Source organism: Coloeus monedula, assembly GCF_965178545.1.
Source record: "Coloeus monedula genome assembly, chromosome: 1".
NCBI lineage: Eukaryota > Metazoa > Chordata > Aves > Passeriformes > Corvidae > Coloeus > Coloeus monedula.
This window is the reverse complement of record NC_138781.1, coordinates 13,676,720-13,701,125: the sequence shown is the minus strand read 5'-3', so window position 1 is coordinate 13,701,125 and position 24,406 is coordinate 13,676,720. Positions and strand designations below refer to the sequence as shown.

The following is a 24,406-nucleotide window of genomic DNA, read 5'->3' as shown; positions in this document are numbered from 1 at the left end:
ATTAATATTGTCTATCGTACACAGTTTGCTTGCAATTAACTCAGTAGCTTAGACTGAGGCCTGTGAACTGGGATGCCTGTTCTCCTGCAGTCAACACTGAACTCTCTACTGGACTCAATAGATTTCCAGTTTTCTTAAAAGCACCCAACATGAAGAAGCTTGTTTCACTTTTATGCAGCACAGTCATCCTGCAATTAACATACACATAATTACTAGTGTTTAGAACAAATGCAAATGCTGCTCAATTAAAATTCAAACCCAGGCTACAAATGAAACTTCTAATTTTTGTTATGTTGCAGTAATGACATTAGGTTACTGCAAAACACAGGATGTATTTGTTTTGGTGCTGTTATTTCCTTTTTTTCCTGCAACCTCCTGCCTCCCCATTCAGGATGTTGAAGCCAAAAAATTAAATTGGAGTATACTTTAAACATCAATTAAACTGAACACTAGTGTCATTTCATGAACCACACTGTGCTACGGAGAACTACACAAACAGGTATTATGAAGCTATTCTCCTAATTAGCCTATAAAATGGAAAAGATGCACATGAGGAATCAAAGCTACTTAATGTGAAACTATTTTGCCACTAAGCTTCTAGGCGTCTTATTGTGATATTTAATACAGTCCTAGATTCCAGCAATTAAGATTCAGCAAAAGATTAGAAAGCTTTGTTGATTTCTCCCAATCAAAATGCCTTGTTCTTCTTCATGACACTAAAGATAAACATTTTGCTTCTAGTCAGCTATTTCGAGTATTAATGAAAAAACAAAAATAAAAAAAAAGAAAAAAGAAAAAAGAAAAAAAAAGAAATAAAAAGAAATAAAAAGAAAAAATAAACCAGGAAAAATTATCTGTAAAAGCTGAACACCCACACCTCTTTCCACAAATGTTCCTTCTTTACAGCCATTAAAACTTCACACACATCTTCTCAAATACTTAAAATGTTACCTCAGAACCAGTCAGTGCCATCTGAGTTTAATCCAACGTTTAGTAATTTAATAGCACGTTGTTCCAAGGACATTTAGAAGAGTCAGCCCCTTTATCACATATGCTACCTGTACTTTATGGCTTTTGTATATGGAATGATGACATGTTAGGAATTCCTCTATACAATATTTTGCAGTGCTATTATTTGTCTGGAAGACAAACATTTCTAGCACTGAAAAACTTGGAGAAAGGCAAAAAATTTCAAGGAAGACAAATGGATCCAACCTCAAGGGCATCAGCAAACTGACCACCAGCATGTTTGCCTGGGTTTTATAATGAGAGAAAGCCACATTCTAATTTCAAACAATTATGGAATAATTAAATACAATTTTTAAAACCTTAGGCAACGTCGTTATGGCAGCAGTGAGGCATTAGTTACGTTAGGACCAGATTGTTAAACTCCTACATATTCGTATGTGCCCAAACTTTGTCCAGCTGAAGACACCATTTGGTAAGTTCTCTGGAACCTAAGGCCATACAGAATTTACACAAAGTGTAGCAGACTGCAGTGCTTTGAGTTTTAATGTAGATTCAGACAGGCTTTCAGCAAGACAGGCAACATAGGGCTGGGACAGCTCTTAAGCTCCCACAGTCACCATGAGAAGCAAAAATCCTCAAGGACTGAATTCTGTCCAATCAACTTATATTTGCTTTGCTACTCATCTGCTTCTGTGAACCTGGCACTTCAAATTTCTGGAATACTTGTTAGATGTTTCATCACTATGTGTGGAAGCTATTAGAACACAACTCAACAGAATGCATAGTTCTACATGTATAGCTTGATCACACTTTGTTCAGCCCTTCTTTACCATGTGGGATCTGACAATAGCCTTGCTCTTGATCTCTCATGGCATGAGATGGATCTTGGTTCACTGGTGCAAGACAACTTCATCCAAACAGAGATGAGGTCAAAGACTCACCCCGTGACATTCTGATTTCAGCCAGAAGGCTTTGTCTGGTTCCTGCTTGTGCTGGTTTTGGCTGGCGTAGGGTTATTTTTCTTCACAGTGGCTGGCATGAGGCTGTGTTTTGGATTTGTGCTGAACACTGGGTTGACAACATAGAAATGGTTTTTGTTATTGCTGAGCAAGGCTTACACACAGACAAGGGATTTTCTGCCTTTTTTTGTACCAGCCACGGTGGTGAGGAAGTTGAGGATGTATGGGAGGTTGGGAGGAGACACAGCCAGGACAGGTGATCCCAACTGATCAAAGGGATATTCCAGACCACAGGCATCATGCTCAATATATTAAGTTGGGGGTGGAAGGAGGAAGTGGGGGACATTTGGAGTGATGGTGTTTGTCTTCCCAAGTAACAGTTACACATGATGGGCCCAGTTCTCCTGGGGATGGCTGAACACCTGCCCACCCATGGGTAGCAGTGAATTAATTCTTTGTTTTGCTTTGCTTGTGTGTAAGCCTCTTGCTTTCCCTATGAAGCTGCCTATATCTCAATCCATGAGTTTTCCAGCAAAATTTTACCCTTCCAATTCTTTCCCCAGTCCCACTGGTGGGGGAGTGAGCAAGTGGCTGCCTGAGGCTTGGCTGCTGCAGGGGTTAAGCCACAACACCACTGCTCCAACATGAAGGATTCCAAAGGGCTCCAAATACTTCCTTGCTACTCTCTATGCATTGCATCAACAAGCTCAAAACCCCTTATCAGAATCTCATAAACCTATACTCACCTTGAAAGTGCTTCATGACAACAGTTTTGCTATATTTTTGATCAATTGAAGTTAAACCATCTGTAACTTCTGGATAAACCTTGGATATCTGAAGTCTCAACACAGGATATTACTATCAGTGGGCTCACTTGGCTAATATCCAAACAAGGCCTTCTATAAAAGCATGGTCTTATGTCCCAAAAAGACCACAGGCCTGCAGTTGGTAAGAATGAGCAGGATCATTACACATATTCTCATACCTATTTTTCTACTGGCCAGAAATACATTGACAGACAGCAGCACCACACCAGAATTTAGCCTCACTGCTGTGTGAAATTGTTAGATGCTGGAAAAGCAAAGCAGAAAAGTGAATGGCAAAATGACCTCCCTTTCAGCCTCAGAACACTTTTAGAAAGAGGCAGGTAATTAAAAAAAAAAAAAAAAAAAGACAGGAGTTTTAAAAAAAAATAGAAGAGTGACTACAGAAGTAACTTATAAAAGGATATTAGGGAATGATGCTTATGAAACAGAATTTCTGAAACTAAAAAACTTTAAGAAGAGAAGAGAGTGAAAAATTCATTTTCAAGCCTTCATTATGCATTCAGGCTAAATACTTTACTACTTCAACCTTCCCATCATCTTCATTCATAAACTTCTAACTAGCTGCAGGTTGATTAAAAAAAAATTCTGCTGGTGTGTGTGACAAGTTGAAAGTAGTACAACATGAAGGTTAAAAATTCAATGATTTTAATACAACCCCTGATTGAGGTAATTTACCATTCATACTATTTTCATTCAATATGAGTTGTCATTTTACCAGCCCATTCTTACATAGTTCAATAATGATAAGGTTAGCTTTGAAGTGATTCTTTTATGTTAATGACATTCTCCACATGTTGGGTCATACTTCGGGTTAAAGAACTGAAAATGTAAATGAATGCCCATTAGGGTGGGTAATAGCTGATCATTAACTTTACATTTTATTAGATCTGCCAGCCTCACTCACTCTAATTAAAGGACAGTGATTTCTTTTTGTCCCCCCAACACTACAAATGTATTTTTTCAAAGTTAGATGCATATATTTTTGTAACATAAATTTAGTGGGTTTGTCTTTCTGCCTAAATTTTTTTCTCTAGTTTACATTAGTACATTAATTAGCCATCTTACAGAAAATTTTCACAGTAATTTAAGTAAACACATTCCCAATAATCTTATTCTCTTATTTTAGAAAGGAAAAAAGCTGCAGAGTGTGGCAATCTGTTAAAGCAAATGAAGTGAAAAAGCCTAAAAAATATTGAATAAGTTAGTTCTATTCTTTTAAAATTCTAAAATTATGTTCTACTACTTTAATCACTTTCTAATAGAATTAACCTACGCTATTAACATTCATTATGTAAAACAATAGTTTACTTACAAGTTTCCATGCCTTCATCATCATCATCTGCTACAGGTTTATCATATGATTTGTCTATGGCAGCTCTGAAGCTTTCGTTGCAGCCTCGTCCTCGGATAATTCGTGGGCGCGGGCGGTGGAAAGGAATGTCACCATTCAGAGTCACCTCAGCAACGGCTGTCTGCAGGCTTTCCAACGAGCTGGATTTCTTCAGACCTAATGAAGGCCCCACATCTCTGGTTGGGGAACCTTAGTGATTTAAGGGGGGGAAAAAAGTAATTAGAATTAGTATTGAGAACAGCATGCTTGATTATGCATATCCATCCTGAAAGTCTTTGGGGACACACTTAACATTATTCACATCATCTCTCAATAATCTGTAGGGAATTCTCCACAGATTTGTTGGTCTCAGAAGCAAATGAGTATGTCAAGTCACAGTCAACGAAACCGACAATGTTAGCAATGTCTGGCTTTTCAAATCAGTGAAGAGAGACCAACATCCATTACTATTATTTTACACTATTTAAATGATAAAGAAATCATGGGGCTTTAAAAACTTAGCTCATAAAACCAGCACAGATCCACATCTAATGGCATCTAACAAAACTATTAACTATTATTGGTTTGAGCAGAAAATTTCATCTGTACTAGCAACTGATGAACAGAGAGCAGATTACAGGCATGAGTCCTACTGTGTTTAGAGTAACAGTCTTGCAAAGTAGTCTGACCTCTGGCTTCAAGGAACATGCTGTTTGTTTGAGTTTTAAAGACTTGCATCAAACCGCTAACAATTTCATAATTAAATGCTTCTGAGAAGTATCAGCTGACTTGCTCAGATTTTGTGAAATTGCTTAACAATAATCGGTGCAAAGGACCCAATAAAATGGGCAATACCAGTTACCCAGTTGGAAAATAAACACACTCCTGGCAGTCATAAGGAGTGACTGTTTGGGCACTACTACATCTGGGGCTGAGGGCAGCTCTTGTCACTGCAGCATGTCCAGAGGTGTGCCAAGGAAGCCCCAGGCAGTGTTCTGCAAAAGCCTTTCTCCAACTGGACTTTCCTTCACAGGTTTGTGGACTAAATGTATAGCCTTTGTTCTTAGATACACATTCACATTGCAAGTCACCTCACAATTGCACAATTAGGTCTCATACTAAAGTTAAAACTGGGAAGAATGTTTCAGGGGAAAAAAAAAATCACTACATTTATTTGAAGTGATCTTATTCGAAAGTGCAAGTACAGTCTTAGCTACATTTTCCATGGGACTGGAAAGCAAGATGAGGTGGGACAATATCATCACGGCTACATTTCCTGAAATTATGAGACTAGAGCCCTCACCTATAATATGAAATTCTCACTTTTTCTCTACCCAAAGCAAACACAAAACAGAATTTTTGTGGCACCACAGCAGTCCCAGGTGGTGGGCCGTTACCCACTTTACATCAGTATCCTTATCTGACAAATAAATTTCACAGCCAGCTATCACTGAGAGCTAGAGCCAAGGCCTAAACCCCCAGGAATACCAAACCTATGAACAGTGCATTAGTAAGCACAGGTGTGAATAAAGGTGTAATAAAGGAAAATTACCTCTTTTAAGTGTTTATCTCAGAATAATATGAAGTTCTGAAGATAATCCCTATTCTGGTAGATATTAGGTTAGAGAGGAGAGACAGCATCTGTCACTGCTCTTTATGTGAGGTATGTAAAGTTACCTTAAATTGGGGAAATCTGCTATTACTGCACTACTAAAACTATTCAGTATGAATTGGGTAGGAAAGGGCGTTGTGTGTCCCACAGAAGAGATGCTGAATAGCAGCATGGCAAGTTTTCTCCATGTCATTTGTTACCTTGGTATGAGATGGAGCAATGCAGTGAATGCTTTCACTTTCTATTCAGCTATTGAAAGTCTGAGCAATTACATTAAACTGAAATCCCTCAGATCAAATAAATTCAAACAGCAGCTATCAAAGCATTCCCCTTCAGCTGCCCTACTGATAAGACTAATTTGTGAACAGAAACAAACCAAAAATCTTCCCTCACAGGTCTACACAACTCCTACAGTTTGGTTCCCCCAGCAGTCCACAGTCCTGTTGCTTGGACCCTTGGTCAGAAATTAATGCACCTCTACAAATGAGAAATTTTATCTTCATGAACTCCCTCCTCCTAGAAGAAGCCACCCTCTCACACACAGTGTGTACTTGTTGGAGGGCTGAGGCTCATGAGCATGGTGGGGGCAGAGCACAGGGCCAGCTGGGACCAGGGAGGGTTGGTGGCTTCCCAGCTGTGCAAACAAGCTGCAGTCTGGAATCACCAAACTTCTGAACATGGGCCGAAGTCTAAGGCGAAGGTTTTACATTACATTCTCTCTGCCGAGTAAAAGCACTCCAATGAAGACAGTGCCCTTTAAAACTGTCCACTTTCTAGTGCATGTTAAAATCTGCTATTCCTCCACTAATGCCTGCAGTACAAAAGAAATGAGACTTCATTTTGCTTTTTACTTTTCAAGATTGTATTTTTTTTTAATTGTCTATGAAACAGAAAAAAAATGAATGCAACATTTTGGAGGAAAAAAAGAGGAAATGGGACAATCATATATAAACCAGCTGTTTGACAGCTCCAATTTCATATACAAAAGGAACGGGTGTCCTCTTACATGGCAACTTACTGTAAACTTCCTTATTCCACATTCTGCTTTGCAACCTTCCAAATGAAATGCTCATATATCTTTTCATAATTTTGTAATGAATGGCTCTTTCTGTAAACAGTAATTATAAAGATGGCATTTATGTGCCCATTTGTGTTCATAAAGAACATTAAGAAAAAGTTCCATTTCCTGACACCCAATACAGACCTTTGTGAGAACTGTATTTATGTAAGTTGTGTTTTCCCAAAGGATATCCCATCTGGGATATGACCTAATGTTGAGTATTGTAAAACTAATAATGGATTACAGAAATGATAAGAATATTTATTGAACTTGGGTGGCCATGAACACAAATGTGAACAGGTTGCAGAATCTGAAATGGGGTAATCTCCTTTCACAAGCAATTTAAGCAGTGTGATCATAAAGCTATGCATATTTTAATACCTTCACTATCTTCTATGGCTACTTCATAGCAAGTCTACTATTCTCAAAATATACAGTTATGTGTCCCTGTAAACTGAGTGTGTTAAGAATTTATTAATAGAATTCACCAGCCAGAAAGTGAGTTGTTTACTTACAGCCTGGTAAAAAACAGCAAACTTTCTTTAAAATTGATTCTGTTTAAAATTTATGAGTCACATCAAAACGCTGTTTTCTAAATACAAAAATGTCAGCATTTTCTTCCAGCCTTTACAGCACTGGTGGTAATCATCAGAAGCGTTATCTCCTCAGAATGAGCTCTACTTCTATTTTGACACCAGAATTTAAAGTAGAAAAAAAAGGAGAGGAAAAGACACATCTACCTAAAGCATATTTATATGACTAAGGATGAAAGGGATTCTTCTATCATTTTTAAAATTTGAAGTTTATCAAAATCTCCCTTTCCAATGATTTTCTTAACAAATATCCTTTGAGGTAGATTCATCCCTCTGTACCCCAGCAGTCCTCCTGCCGTGACCGCCACCATCCTCCTCACACGTTCAGCACGCCATCCATCTCCCAAGGGCTTTGTGACAAGCCAAGCACAGCCCCTGCCCACCACACATGCACACACTCCCTGTGTGCCCAGCTGGCCAGCCCTCGGGGACAAGGGCCAAGCCTTGCCCACCCAGCCATGCAGCCACCCCCTGCTCGTGCATGAGCGCGTGGGCAGCACGCAGCGGCTCTCCCACGCACAGACACATAACCTCGCAGCACAGAGGATCCAACGAGACATTGAAGACATGGACATCACTTGAAGCCTGTGTGCTGCTCCCTATCCCATCTCCTTTGTTTCTCCCTTGTGCTGACACTGTTTAACAACTCATTGTGCCTCCACTTACCTCACTCTATGGTAATTATTTATACAGTGACAAAAATCCACTTGGGCAATTTGCAAAGGCAAAAGCACATGGTGTCAAAGGATATATGATGCTTCATCCAGTGACTAATCTTAGTTTATAAAGCAAATTTTTCATAAGCACATTCTTTTAAATCATTTAAAATGACAATTTTTTTTTTCTTTCTGAAACATTATTTTTATGAGCTGTCAAGTCAAATGCTACCTGCAACTGATGCCAAAAACTTCTCTGGATTTCATTAAACCAGTTTTGCAAAGGCATAAAGTCTACTTTTTAAACACTTTCTTGAAGGACATTATCAGTGAGTCTATTTACTTAGTAACATCTGCTCCATTCCATTTGATACATTTTTCCATTTCTAGTTCAGTTCAGACACTAAGAGATTAACACATCATCTGGGTAAGGCAGGGGAGGAATAAAGCAAGAAAGTGCATCAAAATCAGTTTCATTTTCATTCCATTTAATAAAAGTTTAATTAAAGAGCGTTGTGTGAAAATAAATCAATAAATAATTTAAATAAAGGTTATTTGATTTTTTTCTTTTTCATTTTCATGTCATGCACATGGAAAAATAACCACCTAGAGCTATAGTATGCCTGAGACTCTATAAATGAGCCATGCTCAATTGCTACTGAATATACTTCTAACCTCTAGGATGAACTGTAAACACTGCAAGGATTAGGTACTTCAAGTGAACTATAGAAAGAAAAATAATTTAAAAACCATTACTGTAACTAGGTCTGGAGAGTTCTGTGCTCTCCTTTTCAGCCAATACTATTAAATCCAACTGTGACAGTAACAGAGTTTGTTTTTATCTTTTCTAAAGTAAATATATGTTGAAGTTTTCTGGCTTCTAGAGTTCATTAAAGCATAGTTCACCACACATTTGAAGCTTTTTTTTTTCTTAGAACCAGACAATTTTTAAGCCAAACTACAGTAAGTGGTTTGTTTAACAGTCACATCCATCTTCAGTAATGGGAGATATCCAGTGCTTATATACAAAACCTGGTTAAAAGCACGCAAGGTAAATAAAATAAAAGTACAGCAAAAAGTGTTTTCCTTTTTTCCAGCCATTGAAAAAATTTTCCAGCACATTTGCTGTGCACAAAATATGTAACTGCCTAGTCCAGATGGCACGGTCATGCTCTTTCACCCAAGTTGTCCAATTTGTCTCTTTTTTTGGAATTTAATCCAGGTGTTACACATAGAGAAAAACTGTACTCAATTCATACCACCCTCTACTGATACCACCAAAACCACTATGCACTTTTAAAACCTAAACCTTAGAACACAAAGGTTTTACACCATTCTAATCACATCTCATTCAACTAGGCAGGTTAATAAGAAAATGAAAAGTAATTTACAATCATTTTGAGTTTGGTCTTTAACTTGTTTTTATGTGAATAATGCTCAGGAGTGAAGGCAGTTCCTAAGCACCAACTATTACCACAACCATTAACACAATTCATACATTCATACATTCACACTCCGATGGCTTTAATCCTTCAAAACATTCATACATTTTGATTTTGTTTACTCAGTCTTAATTTGCAAAGCTGCAAGTCTGTAGCCATATACTGCAACATTTTAAAAGCTAGAAGACTTATCTGTTCAAATAAAAATTATAATTTTATCACTTGATTACTTACAGCTTTTCAGTATTCCTACTCATACTATAAAGTCCAGTTAAAAAGAGATGCAGTAGTGAATCAGTAAATGTAAATTCTGTATGGAATGCACTACTCCTCAAATCATGCTAAAATAAATAATATTTTCAGGTTAAAAAGGTGAATTGTTCCTAATTAGAGCTAAGTAATGTTATGGTGTCCTCTGGATCTAGCCTAATTAAAATAGCATTCCATAGGTCAAAAGCTAACTTTTATTAATAAATCATAAAGGTTCATAATTGCAGTCGGTGCATTATTTTAATTACTAATAAAAAAATATGCCTTGAAAGCTATTTCTCATTATCATTTTGTGAAACATTACAATGAATGGTATGTGGAAAAGATTCTATTTACGTATTCTTTTGTTCTGTTACAATGCTCATGTTTCAGCTCCAAAGGCAAATCAACTTGCACAAATAATCTTCAACTCAATGCGCAACATGTATCTGATGACCACCTAAGGCAAAGGCAGCGGTTTTCTAATTAAAATAATTATTTTCAAGCACCATGTTAGCACTGTAATAGCCAAACACTCGACTCTTCTAAATCACCTCTCTGTGCGCTACAGTTTGAAGCTAGGAGGAGATTTTCCAAGATTTTTTTTGAAAGGACAAAAAAACCCCAAACAACTCTGAATATTTATGAGTTTAAAGTGTAGAAACAGGTGTCTGCCTACAATCACATGCATGACCTGGCTGAATATACCACCCCAGATACCTAACTCTGTAGAAAATTTTATTTTTCTGTGTAACTTGATTATTCACAATAGAAAGCAGCCATGCAAGTACTGGAATATTCATGTTTTCATGCAATTTGACTGGCAGTTCTGTAATTGTGGTAAGCTGCTTTGACCAAGGTTTCTATAGCAACAGCCTTACTGTCAATTCTTACCTGTTTTCTGGTCATCCATTGTACTGAGCTTAGTCTCGTCAGCTACTGTTAAAAGGTAAATGCATAACGGTTAGCCCAGTTAGTGCCCATGCCCCACATGCACTCAACATTCCTTCTGGTTTGCGTATTTTCAAGTTAGGGGACCTTAGAAATGTCCTACTTCATGCAAATAAACTGCAAGAATAAGCAAACATTCTGGGTAGAAATGGCAGCAAACTAGTAACCTTCATGCAGTGTCAGTCATGTTCACATCACAGGCAGGTACAGTATGTTATTGACACGTTAGCACACGGCAACTAGTCAAGGCAAGTCAATACCTCCAACCTGACTGTACCCTGAGGAAGTTTGTGAATTAGGGATTGTAGGCAAGACATTCACAACTATTGTAAAGGAGGGAATTGAATTGCACTATATTTTATTATTCTGAGTAGGGAATTCTGTGTGTTTAAATTATCAAAACTCACTGTTTGAGGTTACTAGAGTGCACTTCAGAATCTAAATTCAATGGCAGAAAAATTGACAGGCTTGTTAGCAATTACTTAGTCTCAATTGGTTTATGAGTTAGAATGATCATAGTTGATTGCCTGTCTTAGCCGCTGCTACTTTATACAGCTTCTGATATAAATATTAAAACTTGGGTCTCAAACAGATGTCAGACTAGTCCCATTTTCTAATTCTGAATTCATCTACAAAATAGACTACGAAGACCTTTAAGGCTAACTGCATTATAATCATGGACTGAAAATAAACCCGGCTACCCAGAACCACAGCGTGGTACAGTTTTACACAGTTCTTCTATATGGATTGGCATTTTTCACCTCCATTTTAATAAATACTGTTTACTATATTTAGGTAAAACCATATATCCAGAGGGCTATGATATTTGAATGTATGGACATTTACAAATAACAAACAACATCCAGGCCACTTGGCCATTCAAGTTAGTACTTTACTACCCACAAGTAGACATTATGTGCAGTAGTACTGCATATACACAATGTGTTTGGAATTACAAAATCTATATACTTACAACATGAAAATCAGGTTCAAATAAAAAACAATTGAAAAAACATCACTCACTACCTAGATCCATGCTTTTGGATTTTCGTGTTTTAACAAACTCCAACTGACTGGCATCTGAAAATTGCTTTGTACGCTTTTCTGACATGCTCTGGCGTCCAAAACCCTCTCGCTGGAAGGCAAGCACTGGATCAACATCTGGACTAAGAGTGCTGTAGGAAGGGAAAAAAATCATGCGAACATTTATCAAGATCACGCAACCTTTCACTCTTCAGAGAAAATCATTTATTTAGCACGTGACTTCTACCAACGATAAAGTGCACAGTTTTAAATACACCACTGCAAGTATTCAGTTACACACACAATGGATTTGTTTTACTGCATTAACCAATTCTAGTTAAAAGGTATCAAGAATTTCACTTATAGCTTTAATGAAAGATATACATATCTGGTGCACTATACATATTCTATCAGAACATAAAATCCAACACAGGAATAATTTGAGGGAGAATAAAACAGTTCTTTTTTCTTCCTGAGAAACAAATTTATTCTATTGATAAAAAGTTATCTGTTTTTTTTTTTTATCAGAAAATATTTTTAGTAAAGCATAAATAGAAACTGTCCTTGCCTGAAGCCCACAGACTTTTAAACTTCTTCATTTAAAAACTTTGCATTAAAATTTCTCTCCATATGTGAAATTTCTTGTAGATTTTTCACAGCTTCTCTTGCTTTTAACCTGGCTATGACAAACAACCATATTTTTACTCATTGCTTCCCCACAGAACAAGTATTTGCCACAATGGATTCACCACTGATTCAGAAATGGGGGGAACTATACTGGGTTTTTGTTTCTTCACTTTAGGTTTCCAAAGTGACCCCAGCTGAGTGAGTCAGGTTTTCAGTGAGCTGCCTCAGAAACATGATGAAGATAATTTATTAATGATGCTCAAACACTGGCACAATCATGAGTGCAAGAATGCAGGCAAAATTTGGTGCAAGCTAAAAACTTTTTTAAAAAAAGGCAAGATTGCTTACTGCTAATAAACAGTATGAAAGGAAATTCACAAAAAGATCTTCCAGCTCCTAGAAAAGGGGATAGTATGTAGATCTCTAGTTCAGCTGGCACAAAAAGAAATCAAAAGCAAAAAGTACTGAAAAAATCAGTGTTTTCCACCATTGTTATCTATCCTATAGGAAAACTATCCCTCAAAATCCCCTCTTTAATTGTTGCTGTACTTCAAGATAAAAAAAGCTAAATACTTCATCACTGAGATCTCTAAATAGATCTCTAAATGCCATTCAAAATACTGTGTTCATACATCTTACTGTTTAGTACCATGTTTCAAAAGAATTATTTTTACTGTAAGGGGTGAGAAAAAGGCAAATAGCAAATTCCCAGTGAGAAAAAGGCAAATAGCGAATTTCTGCAACAAACAACTTATATTTTTAAATTCTGTAACACTCATGTGTTTATGTATGCCATGTACTATAATTTACAGGAGTACCTTTGATCACAAAACACCTGGGTATTAGGTAAAACAGTGAAAAGAGGTAAGGCAAAGTGTCCAAAGGTATGAAGTACTATAAAGGATGAAAATCACTATCCTCATTACCAGGCAGCCAATAAGAAATTCAGTCTAGTAATGGCAGATTTACAAATAATAAGATACGGGCTTGTGACAAGCATATAATACTTCAGTGTGAGCAGGATCAGAGCTTATGTGAATAAAGCCAATGTCAAGTGCCTTTTGACTTTAATATTTCTGGCTCAGGCTCATAATGTTTTACATTTAATTACTGCAACTATTTCAGAGATGCCTGTGCAATTTAGCAATGTTCTGAAGCATATGCTTAAAAGCTCTGATGAATCAGAGACCAAACTCAAAAATAACTGTTTAGTCCTAACATTCGCTCCCACAAAACAGTGAAAAAATTATGTCCACATGATAGAAAGATAAAACAGACAAGGCCAATATATACTTCTAGCATTTATAGCAGTGCAACACTGCAGTAGATGAATAAGAACCACCTAAATCTGAAAACGTCCTCCAAAGTGACTCAAACTGAACTTACAGGGTTTCAACACCTTTCATAATCAGATCATAACTGACTTTCCCAAGGCCACACAGAAGTTTTTGGCTCCCTGCTAGTCAGCCCTGTCTCTGAAGGCCAGAAAAATGTAGTTTTACTAAGTGAGAATTTTTTTTTCCAGCAACATCTGTTAGCACAGGCTCATGTTTGTTAAAATGATTGGCTTCATCTTGCCGAACAAAATGTATCCTGTGACACTTTCTTCAAAAAAGGTGAACTTATAAAATTATTTGTTTTGGCTGTATGCTTCTTTTTTCATATGAGCTTGCTTTGATCTACCTACATAAAACTTTTAGTAGAGCAGAATATCATTTCCATGTAAACATAGCACACACTTATATATTGAACTTGAAGTCTTAAGAGCAGACTAAAACTCCAATATCAAATATAACTTGAAAAGGACACCACAGGTCCCAGAGAGAGCAGTCGGGTCTGGACATGGCATTAGCAACTGGGAATTTGGAAGGTTGGAACCCAGTGTTTCCACTGACACCCTTTTAAAGACTTTCTTTCTGCATCCCTGCTCTGCCCTTGTCACACCTCCCTTCCACATATACTTATTAAGGGAACTGTTATTCCATGTTTGCATAGTATCCTACACACTAAAGGTGCTACTTAGCACCTTTATATGAGCCTTATGTAGAGTTCTCTATTTTCATGTCCTGTTTTACTTCTATTATTAATGACCCATAAGCATGTTTTAGTAATTAAGGGAGGAGTGGATCACAGGAGTCTGAATGCATGTACATTGTCTATGAGTATTCAAAAGTCCCTGTGAAGAGCCACAACTGCAAAAGCCAATGATCACAGAGGAGGAACTAATGCCCCTAAAAATGCCTCATTTTAATATTTTTCAGCTACATCAATAAAAGACAGAAGGTGAATTTAGTGCAAGTCATTAAGCAATGCCAAATGCAATTTACTATATTCTAGAATACTTAACAAATAAGATTTCTGGAATGACAGCTGATCCTTAAAAGAATGTAACCGTCTTATGACCCTCAATGTTATTAAAATTCCATTTATTAATCCTGTCTTATTGCCCCGTTGTTTTCATAACATTTTCATCAAGGATTAGGGAGATATTGTGAGGCTGAAAAAGCTTACATTTTCTTCTGTGATTCAGAACAGCTGCCATTCTTGTTTGGATAACCCTTCATCTATATTCTTAGTTTTACCCTTTGTGCCTTCCAGCAAAATCATACAATGCACCTTCGTTTTACAAGTCTTCCTTCATCCATTAGCAACAGGAAATTAATGCAACAATCTAATTCTACTGCTATTTACTTCTTTTTACCAATAGAATACATTAGATAGTAAAGCACGACACTGATCTAACTCTTTTAAGTGCCATTGTATCTGAAGACCTTTACAGTGTCTCACACAAACATTTACAAGTTTTTTGAGTGTGATCAGTTCCACAATATCTAATCCCTGTTTTTGTTACTGTTACTTCATTTACAAAGTGTATGAATAGCAAGACACGCTGCAGAAGTCACTGTAAAAGCATCTGCAGATTTCAAATGGACTTTTACAGGATTTTGCTCATATTCAGCTAAAAATACTCCCTCAGAAATAAGCTATTATGTGCAGGCCTGAGGACTATTCTATTTAAATGTCTCAGATTCTCATCTCTAAAAGCTTTTACAGAAGACAAATGGACTTTTCACAGGCCCAGATTACAGGTATGACTTGTCCCTAAGAAGAACTGTAACATCAAAAAAAAAGTAAAGGAGGATGAAAAAATTACGTTTTTATACAATCATTAAAACAGTGCTTAAAATACAGAACTCAATTCCTGGATATAAGATGAATAAACTAGTTTAAAGCAAAGAAGCTGACAGGTGCATATCAGCTGGCAGGTGCTATTGCTGTTTTATTAAGATATTGCTGATACATTCATAACAGGCTTAAGAGACAAGAAAAATAAGAAAATTCATGTACTTCACACCATTTGTGGTAATTATCTAGCTTCAAGAAGTGGCAGCGTACAGAGGTGGGCTTTTATTTTGCTATTACTATAGATAATTACAGGACTTGTAAATGAAATCTTAGATCTGTATTAATTGTACTAACTGAGCAATAAACAGTATTTCTTTGCCAGGAACTTAAGCAAGTCAATAATGGAGCTCAATGCATTTCTCATTAAGACTCCTATGTTAAAATGTGTTAAAGTGATCAGAGAGTCAGCCTAAGACTCACAAAAATTATTTTTACTATGGATTAAACATATAAAGTTACTTTCCATAGTTTTAAATGTGGAACTGTAACTTTCCATATATTTAAATGGAGAGCTATTACAGTACATTGTCTTTGCAAATCATCTGACAATGTGAACAGTATTTCTTCACACACATGAAAAAATCTTACCTAGTTCTTTTTGCACAAGCCTTAACACTGAGGGAAAACAAAGAGCTGCTTTGACCTCTAAGTAGATTTAAAAGATCTGTACATTATTCGGAAAAGTAAGGACGTGTACAGAAGTATTGAGATGCTCCTAGATGTACAATGGAATATAAAAATAAAATCTTTGTTTTATAGACTTTGAAATATTTACAGTGAGGTTTATAAATTACAATTTCCAAGCAGTCTTTCATCTTTCATAAACTCAAGTGTTTAAATTTAGCAAAGTTTTTTTTGCAAAAGCTAGGTCAGTTGGCAATTAAAATTAAATCATCAAAATAACATATCTATATATTGTCTAAGTAATATTTCCACAAGTATACCTTAAATATTTCCACAAATACGCACAAAACTGCAACCAGAAGTATTTGTACAGACTTCCTCCCTGAAACAGGGACAATTACCAGTCTGAAAATAGTAAAATCCAAATGTGACAAAAAAGAATTAATATTAGCAGTAGCCAAAAAACTAACTAAAGGAAAAGATGCAACTACAGCTCTCTCTTTTTCCCTTCCACTAAACCATGCTCTTACCAGTCCGTTGACTCATTAATTGCAGCTTTAGCCCATCCGCCAGTATCAACAGTGCCAAACCCAACATCATCATGGGAACTGGATGATGACTGGTCAGAGAGATGAGGAGGAAGGACCGACATCCTGTCATCTTCAATAATGACAGTGTCATCCTGGGGCATGTTCACTGTTGGAGACAGCTGATATTTACCTGAACAAAAGGGAGAAAAAAACCCAAACTAAGTAACAGCAGGCAGAGTGCAAAGAGTGCCTTGAAAAATATATAATCACAGCTGATAAAAGGTTATGTTAAACTGTAGTGCTACTGATAAGAGTGACACAATGCAGATAATAAAATTAACTATGTCTCACTTTGTACACATCTTCCTGTGCAGAGTCTGAAAAGTGATGCATACCAGTTGTTTCTGTGGCCTACTGAGAGACCTTAGGGTCACAGAAGGGTTGAGGTTTGGAAGGGACCTCTCTTCTGGTCCAACCCTTTCCACTCAAGTAGAGACACCTACAGCTATGTAGGCCCAGGACCCCAAATTGCTTTGGAGTATTTCTTCTGCACCACCTCCCTGGGCACTCTGTGCCAGTGCGTGGTCACCTTCACACTGAAAAAGTGTTTCCTGATGTTCAGAGGGAACCTCCCATCTTTCTATCTGTGCCCATAGTCTAAAGTCCTGGCTGAGGAACTGCTGAAAAGCACCTCCCCCAGAAGATAGTATCTCCTCTTGTATCACATTATTTGGTAGAAACAAAGAATGAGTTCCACAAGGACTAACAGAGACCATCACTCTTCCTGATCAGTCTGGCCCTCATGAAATGAGAAATTGTTTAAGTGATGCTGGAAAGTGGACACATGCAAAATATGGGGAAAAAAATACCGAATTCTATTATCAACAAATTCAAATACATTTTAACACTTCTGTTAAAACACTTAAACCAGAACCATCACATACATGATAGGGACATAATAAAGATTCAACATTAGTCTGTTCAGTGGCAGACTTCGTCAAGTAAATTTGTGAGAGTATAAGTTAAAAGATGATATGGTCTTACTAAAACAATTAGTAAAATTGCCACATCTCATGAGAAGAAACACACTAGCCTAATCAGCCATTAATGTGACAAGGAACTGCAAATTATTCTAAAACTATGATGCGCCAGACAGAGGAATGGAAATAGAAGTTTTGTGATACATGACTTAAACTGCTTTCATGGACACATCAATTATTTCCACACTTTACTTTCACTACAGATATGTAAAAAATGTGAAGAATAAGGGGAAAATAATTTTTTCCTCTTTTCTGGAAAGGTTTCAGTCACCATCACTACCTTTGTATGCAATTATTAAAAAACAAACAAACAAACCCCTATGTGTAAAGAGCTAGATAAAATTCTCACTGCACCAGATAATACACACTGTACATCTTTCCAAAGAGGGGAGAACTGGCTTCAAAAGGGATCATTAAAGAAGGCTGAGAAAGTGGCTGGAAGAAAAAGGTACTGCAGAGTGAACATCTCATCACTGTCAAACTGAAATGAATGTATGTAGTTTGCATAACAGCTGATTCTGCCCAGCAATAGTTCCTTTGATGGACAGGTTAATGTTTAGCCTGGTAATGTACTTCTTTCCAAACATAATGCCTACAAGACTGTTAACTCTGTACTTAATAACGTCTCCAAAGAATTGATTGTGAAAAGGTATAACCTTATGGCATTCGGCAGATTGAACTTCCCATTTGAGAGGCTACAGTAATTCAGTAACACTTTTAACTTTTCACTACCCTTCTTTATATCTGACAAGGGTGAAGACTGACATTTTAATAGTTGCTTTGGAATTTAGGAGAAAACCCATCTGACGTGCCTATGCTTTTCATTCCAGACGAAGCTAAAAACAGGTGAAAAGGCTTCACCTCCAGCAGATGGTTGGACAAACCTCAGTGCTGGACTCAATACATCCTTTGTCGAGAACTCGGCTGAAGTGGACAGAAAATACCCCTGGAGAATTAAGTCAGCAAGTGTTGTGAGAAACCTTACAAAGAAACATCAAAGAAACTTCAAACCTAGTCATCTTCAGTATATTTGACTGATCTACAAATCTAAGGCATTGCTCGACCTGTCTACAAACCTCTTCAAGAAAACAATTTTCCCTCAGGCTAGAAAAGTGCTATTTAGACTCTGTGAAATTTAGACTCTGACTACACTTCAAGTCCAGTTTTGCATATATTAATTCAACTTCAGTGAGGTAATCTGTAATAACATAAATTATTTTGGACACTGTACTAAGCAAGGTAAAATGTTCTCCATTTTAAGTGTTTCTCATCTCAGACAATGATGCTCGAATTTCCTGGACAAGTTACCAATCTAAAGAAGCACAGCCTGAGGACCACACCAAACTATTGGGTAAGGAGGGTATTAATTTTCCCATTTTTTGGTTTTCTCTTTTTGCTGTTCTGTGAGTTCTTTTACTCAGAGTTTGAATTAAAATGCAGAAGACTGAGAATTCTTGTTTGGACTAAGCTGTTTATTATATCTTATCTATAATACAGCTGCACGGGATGTGCCTCTTAGGTGACAAGGTGGAAAATGGCCATGAGTTCTAACTTCCAAGGCTTTTTAAAGTCTAAATTAACCAATTTTGAAATACCAATATGAAATGTTTTTACTTACAACCCAATTACTAACTTTTCATGTCCTGCAGTGCAGGAGTTTTAACCCAATGGCAGAAATCCTAGATTTGTGAAGAAGAAGGAGAAAAGAGAACAGGAGAAGAAGAAGATCCACATCCAAATTCCTCCATATTGTAACCTATTATTACCTATATCCCCTAAACCTATTTTTCTACATCTCTACATATTCCACCCAGTGATACAAGTTTTAATTACACAGCAACAACCTCAGTGTTATCACACAATTTAGGGAGCCTTTCCCAGGGTTTTGGATCAAATACAGCGTACTTCTGAGGATCACTGCCTCTCAGCACTGACAGGCTGAAATTCTCAGAACCCTGGGTTCCAACATGAGGGTTCCCATCTGTCTGTGCAGAAAAAGAAGTCTCAGAGCTCCAGTACCAAATGTTTGGTCTCCAGGTCTATGAGCATTTTCATCCTACAAGGAAAAATATGCCAAGCAGCATGACTTCAAACCTTTTATACACCTATAATACACCAGAAAATAGTTTGGATCTGAATTAAACCACCAACATAAAGCACTCCAAAAAACCCTAAGCATATACAGTACAGAATAACAGGCTTACTCATGAGGAACTAAACTGCTCCAGGTCCTTTTAAATCTTGAAATTCCCAGAAGTTCGGTTAATATGTTTGCTGGGATAACTTGGCTCCCATATTGACACTGCATTGTCATGGAACTCTCTCTGGCTTGGTCCTTGTGCTTTTGCTATTGCTTTCTCTTTAAAGGACGGTCTACAAAATCTGTTGAACACTCTCACCATATGTTCAAAACCCAGTATTACTTTATGAGTGACTCATGAGCATGTTTACTTTATTTAATTTATTTATTATTTACATCATTACTTTATGAGTGACTCATGATACTGTGGGATTCAGACCAATAGTACAACGAATGCCTGGAGAATGACTAACAACAAAAATTTCTCCACTGTATCCAGGCCTTGGATTTCAAGAAAGTGCTCAGATCTGTCAACTCTTGCAGAAGAGCACCACATTCTGATGAGATTCCTGGCCCAGGAACCACATTCAGATTGTAAAGGGTTATTTTCATTTCACTGACACACACATTCTACATCTCTAGCTAAATTTTTGTCAGTAGTGCTTCCTCCTGATTCCATCCTTAAGATAGCAATTATTTATGTAGAGAATAAAGTATTTCCTGTTGTGTAGGAAGCGTCAAATTTTACAAAGTTCTGGGGGATCCTTCAGGATGAAAAGCAGATTCAGGACAAGAGATTGTTATTCTGTGTACCCACGGATAAATAACTTCTGTTTAGTTACCATTAGCAACAAAACCCATCACATTCATAAAAAAAATATCAGCATCTAGAAGAAAGAGATGAAAGAGGACTTTGTACTAAACTGTTTGTTGAATAAGAATAATTTATATAGACAGCAGCTATGTATTTGTGTATTGCAAAACTCAGGAGCACAATGCATGATATTCAAGAATGGTATGTCAGAAGAAGACTTGAATTTTTAATTATAGAGCCAAGCAAACCAGTATAACACAGCTGTTATTCTGAATGTGCTAACAACACACACCCTGGAAATATTAGAATAAACATAAGGGTTTATTACAGCCATTTAATTCTTAAAAGAGATGACCTAAATTGTATAAATAAAAAATCCCACCTCCTCCAAATCAAAAATATTCCCTGAATACAGGAAGTTGTATCTTTTCTCCATCAGAAGTTTTCAGTGAAATATTATCAAATGAAAAAGCATAAGAAAATCTATAATAGCAATAACCACCTAGAAAAGTAGATCAAAATGAGAATCATCAGAAACATGAAAAGATTCATGTAGCCTTATTGCAGTAAGCAATCATTATTTTACATAATTTAAATCACATCCTAAAATTGGTATTTTATTCCCACTCTCACAGCAAGGATCTGACAGCCTGTTCTTGCTTGTCAGTTATGAAAGAGTAAGGAAATTGTCTTAAATACCTTTCCTGAAATTACATTAATGGTATTTAAAAGAAACAAAACACTCTTAAAATCTTTGTTCCAACTTTAAGCAATTACTAGAACAAGCAGGCATTTTTCAGACTTTGACATTGCTACTTTTGAATAGGCTAACTTAGGAAGGAAAAAAACTCAAATCCATCCAAGAGCAAAAGCAGCAGAAAGACCTGCTCCTTCAACCATGAAAACAAAGAGTCATCTCCTCACTAAAAAGTACTGAGTACTAAAAGTTTACATAGTTAAATCCACTGAGGGATAAATCAAAAGACATCAGATGATTCAGAGAGCCCACAGAGGGCTTCTTGATATGGGGAGAGCACTCAAGGGAACCAGCATTGCATGAAGCCCTCCTTTGGGCTTGTTTTCATGGGCAGGACCAGTGTGGGAAGGTACAGACCTCCAGTGTTCTTCAGCCAGATTGTTCTTAGGACTAATCCTCACTTTTAGGCCAATTTTCAAGAGGGGAAGAGTCATGTAACACCACATAAACATTCTCAGGAAAATAAAAAAAATCCTGCTTTTTTTCTCATTATCCATGCCAAAAAGGACAGGGATTCAACTGCATAATGAATGACTGTTTTAAAAATGTTAGCTATTCTGAAACAAACCACTGTACCTATCTCTCCCAACAGGCAATACCTCTCTGTTGTATGGCACTGCAAGAAAACTTGCATGCCAAAGGTTATGAACACTAAAGTTTTAATTTAGTGATACTGATTAATTCAGAAAAAATCGTCTATTAGAAAACTGACCATTCCCTCAAAACTGGGTTTAAATATCACAGGTCTGTGAAGCTGCTGGGAACAGTCCAATCCAGGAAAGACCAGTTTTTAGTTACATGCCACTAGATCACATTTACTATGAGGTTCGGGCACAATTTGATTTTTCACTCAAGTGCTTCCACTAAAGATTCAATGGATTTAGGTCACAACCAACCAATTTTCTACATAGTTCCTGGTCCCTGAAAACAATTCAGAAAAAATGATGATTCACAGAAAATCAAAACATTAACTTCAGGTTATAAGAAACTTAGAAAATGAAGGATGGGGTTTTTTTCTGCCTATGTATACAAGGCAAAGGTATCTAAAAGTATTACCTGTCAAGAGCTTTGGAAAGATGTTTTTTTTGTAGTAGTTTAAACACCAGTTACTGGCTACTGCTAAAGGGATGATACCAGACTGATGAACAACTAGTTCAATTTGCCATGGCAAGTCTTGTGCTCCTCTGATGTCAGAGTAAACTGCATTGCTGGCACATGTGCACCAAGACTCTCTCAGGGTTCCTTCTCCTATCAATGGACAAGGTGTTTAAGTGATAATTTGTTAACACTTATATGAGCTCTATGTATAAATCCTCTGCACCACTAATGGAAAAAGCAGAAGGCAGTGCTTTGCAAATGTTTTATCTAAAGCCTTGACACCACAAGAATTTGTTCTTTCCTTGGGAGAGCAGTGCTAAAGACTTCAAATTATTTTATCACTCCTTAAATTTGTTGACAAAGAAATACACTTTTTTCTCAATTGTCCTCTTTAAGAGCATATGGCTTTGGGTGACAAGGTTTCACACTGCCTTGATTTTCATGTGCACATTTTTTCTTCCAAACTGCACAAAATGAAATGCAATAGAACGGAATATGATTTGTTTCTAATTACTACTGCCCAAATGCACAAAAAAGGACAAAAGACTTAATGGAAGAAATACCCTAAAGAGCAAACTTGTGGATTTTCAGAGAGTTTAACAACAGTCCTAATCTGCTACGACAAAGAAAATGCAAACCCCAAAATATAAAAAATTATTTTATAAAGAAAACAGGGAAAAAAAACCCCACCAACCCAAAACAGGGTGAAAAATATACACAAACTGTTGACTGAAAAAGCCTAAGTGGTAGACTAATTTTCTAAGGCTGAAAACTAATCTAAAGCAATTGAAAACTATGTTAAGCCTTACTTCATATCAAGTTTATAGTAGCATCTTCTAATACATTCTGTGTATGTGATACACTAAAAAAAAATCCTATATTTAATAGCCATGTCGTCTTTTTAAAACTTGCAACTCAAGCGAGCAATTGTCACATCTTCTGTCAGGTGTTATTTTCGTCAAGCTGCTTTTTGTGTTTAAACTTGAAAATCCTTTCAAACTAATCCCATCCTAGTCAGTAAATCCAACCACTCCTGTGGCAAGGCAAGTCTTCATTAACTAGCTCTGTACATCAGAAGTTGAATTGCTGCAGAGCAACTGCTAATAACCTCATTATCCACTGGGACCATGCAGATGGTAGGGCACAGAATCTACACAAGGGATGCTTAAAATTAGTTATGAGGCTTTTAAACTGATGTCCTGCAAAGCAAAAATTCAAATAAATTAAAAAGTCCCCTAATAAGCATAAATGGATGCAAGATTGCCTTATTTATTTTTGTATTTTAGTAAGACTGAAACAGAGGAGAAGAAATGCTAAAAAAAATTATGAATTTGCATGTGCCACTGCCTTTGATGCAACATAGAGGCTAGACCAACCAATAATTAATTGTCCCAAATCAGACATTGAAAGACCATGTTAAATGCTGCTATTATTCATTCTGTGACCTGTCACAGGATACAAAATTCACTTCAGAATCCCACTTTACTTTCTTCCTCACATTAACTATCCAGAAGGCTTACATGGAACAATTTTAAGGCACATTTTAAGTTGGTCAATGCAACCTCCATGTTCCCCAATTCCCATGTAACACATTAATCACCCTTCAGTGAATCACAGAGAGAAATAAAAACATGCCCTGCTTAGCAGAGCTGCTTTGACTCACCCATTATCCTGCTCAATGCCACGTTCTTTGTGGGCGACTCGCTGAGACCCTCGATCCCGCCGTAGAGGGAGTGGGAAATCCTCCGCTCCCGGTCATCCAGCAGAGTCTCTATGGGCAGCTCTGGCCCAGAGGGGCTCCCAGGTGATTCCAACTGCAAAGAGAGGGGAAAATTAGCGCCTGGGGTCCCCTTAACCACATGGGGGAACTGTAACAAATTGCCTAAGGCCTAGAGCTGTCTGAGCACCAAATAAGCTAGAACTTCTCATCCTGGACAGAGATAATTTGCAATGACAGCTCTGCCTAATGACCAACTTTC

At 37.0% G+C, this 24,406-nt stretch overlaps 1 protein-coding gene across 13 annotated transcripts in view; it reads right to left on the bottom strand.

Annotated features, from left to right (window-relative positions):
* Positions 1 to 24,406, bottom strand: part of PARD3 (par-3 family cell polarity regulator) — a 448,911-nt gene that overhangs the window by 142,531 nt on the left and 281,974 nt on the right. For 7 of the 13 annotated variants that reach the window (XM_082293619.1, XM_082293626.1, XM_082293625.1 and 4 more), the window contains 4 exons: positions 24,091 to 24,241; positions 16,639 to 16,828; positions 11,672 to 11,823; positions 4,068 to 4,295 (listed from right to left, as the gene is read on the bottom strand). In XM_082293619.1, the coding sequence (XP_082149745.1) occupies positions 4,068 to 4,295; positions 11,672 to 11,823; positions 16,639 to 16,828; positions 24,091 to 24,241 (721 nt within the window). Of the gene's footprint in view, positions 1 to 4,067; positions 4,296 to 10,591; positions 10,637 to 11,671; positions 11,824 to 16,638; positions 16,829 to 24,090; positions 24,242 to 24,406 lie in introns of all 13 variants that reach the window. The other 6 variants (XM_082293631.1, XM_082293621.1, XM_082293620.1 and 3 more) reach the window with 3 other exon arrangements.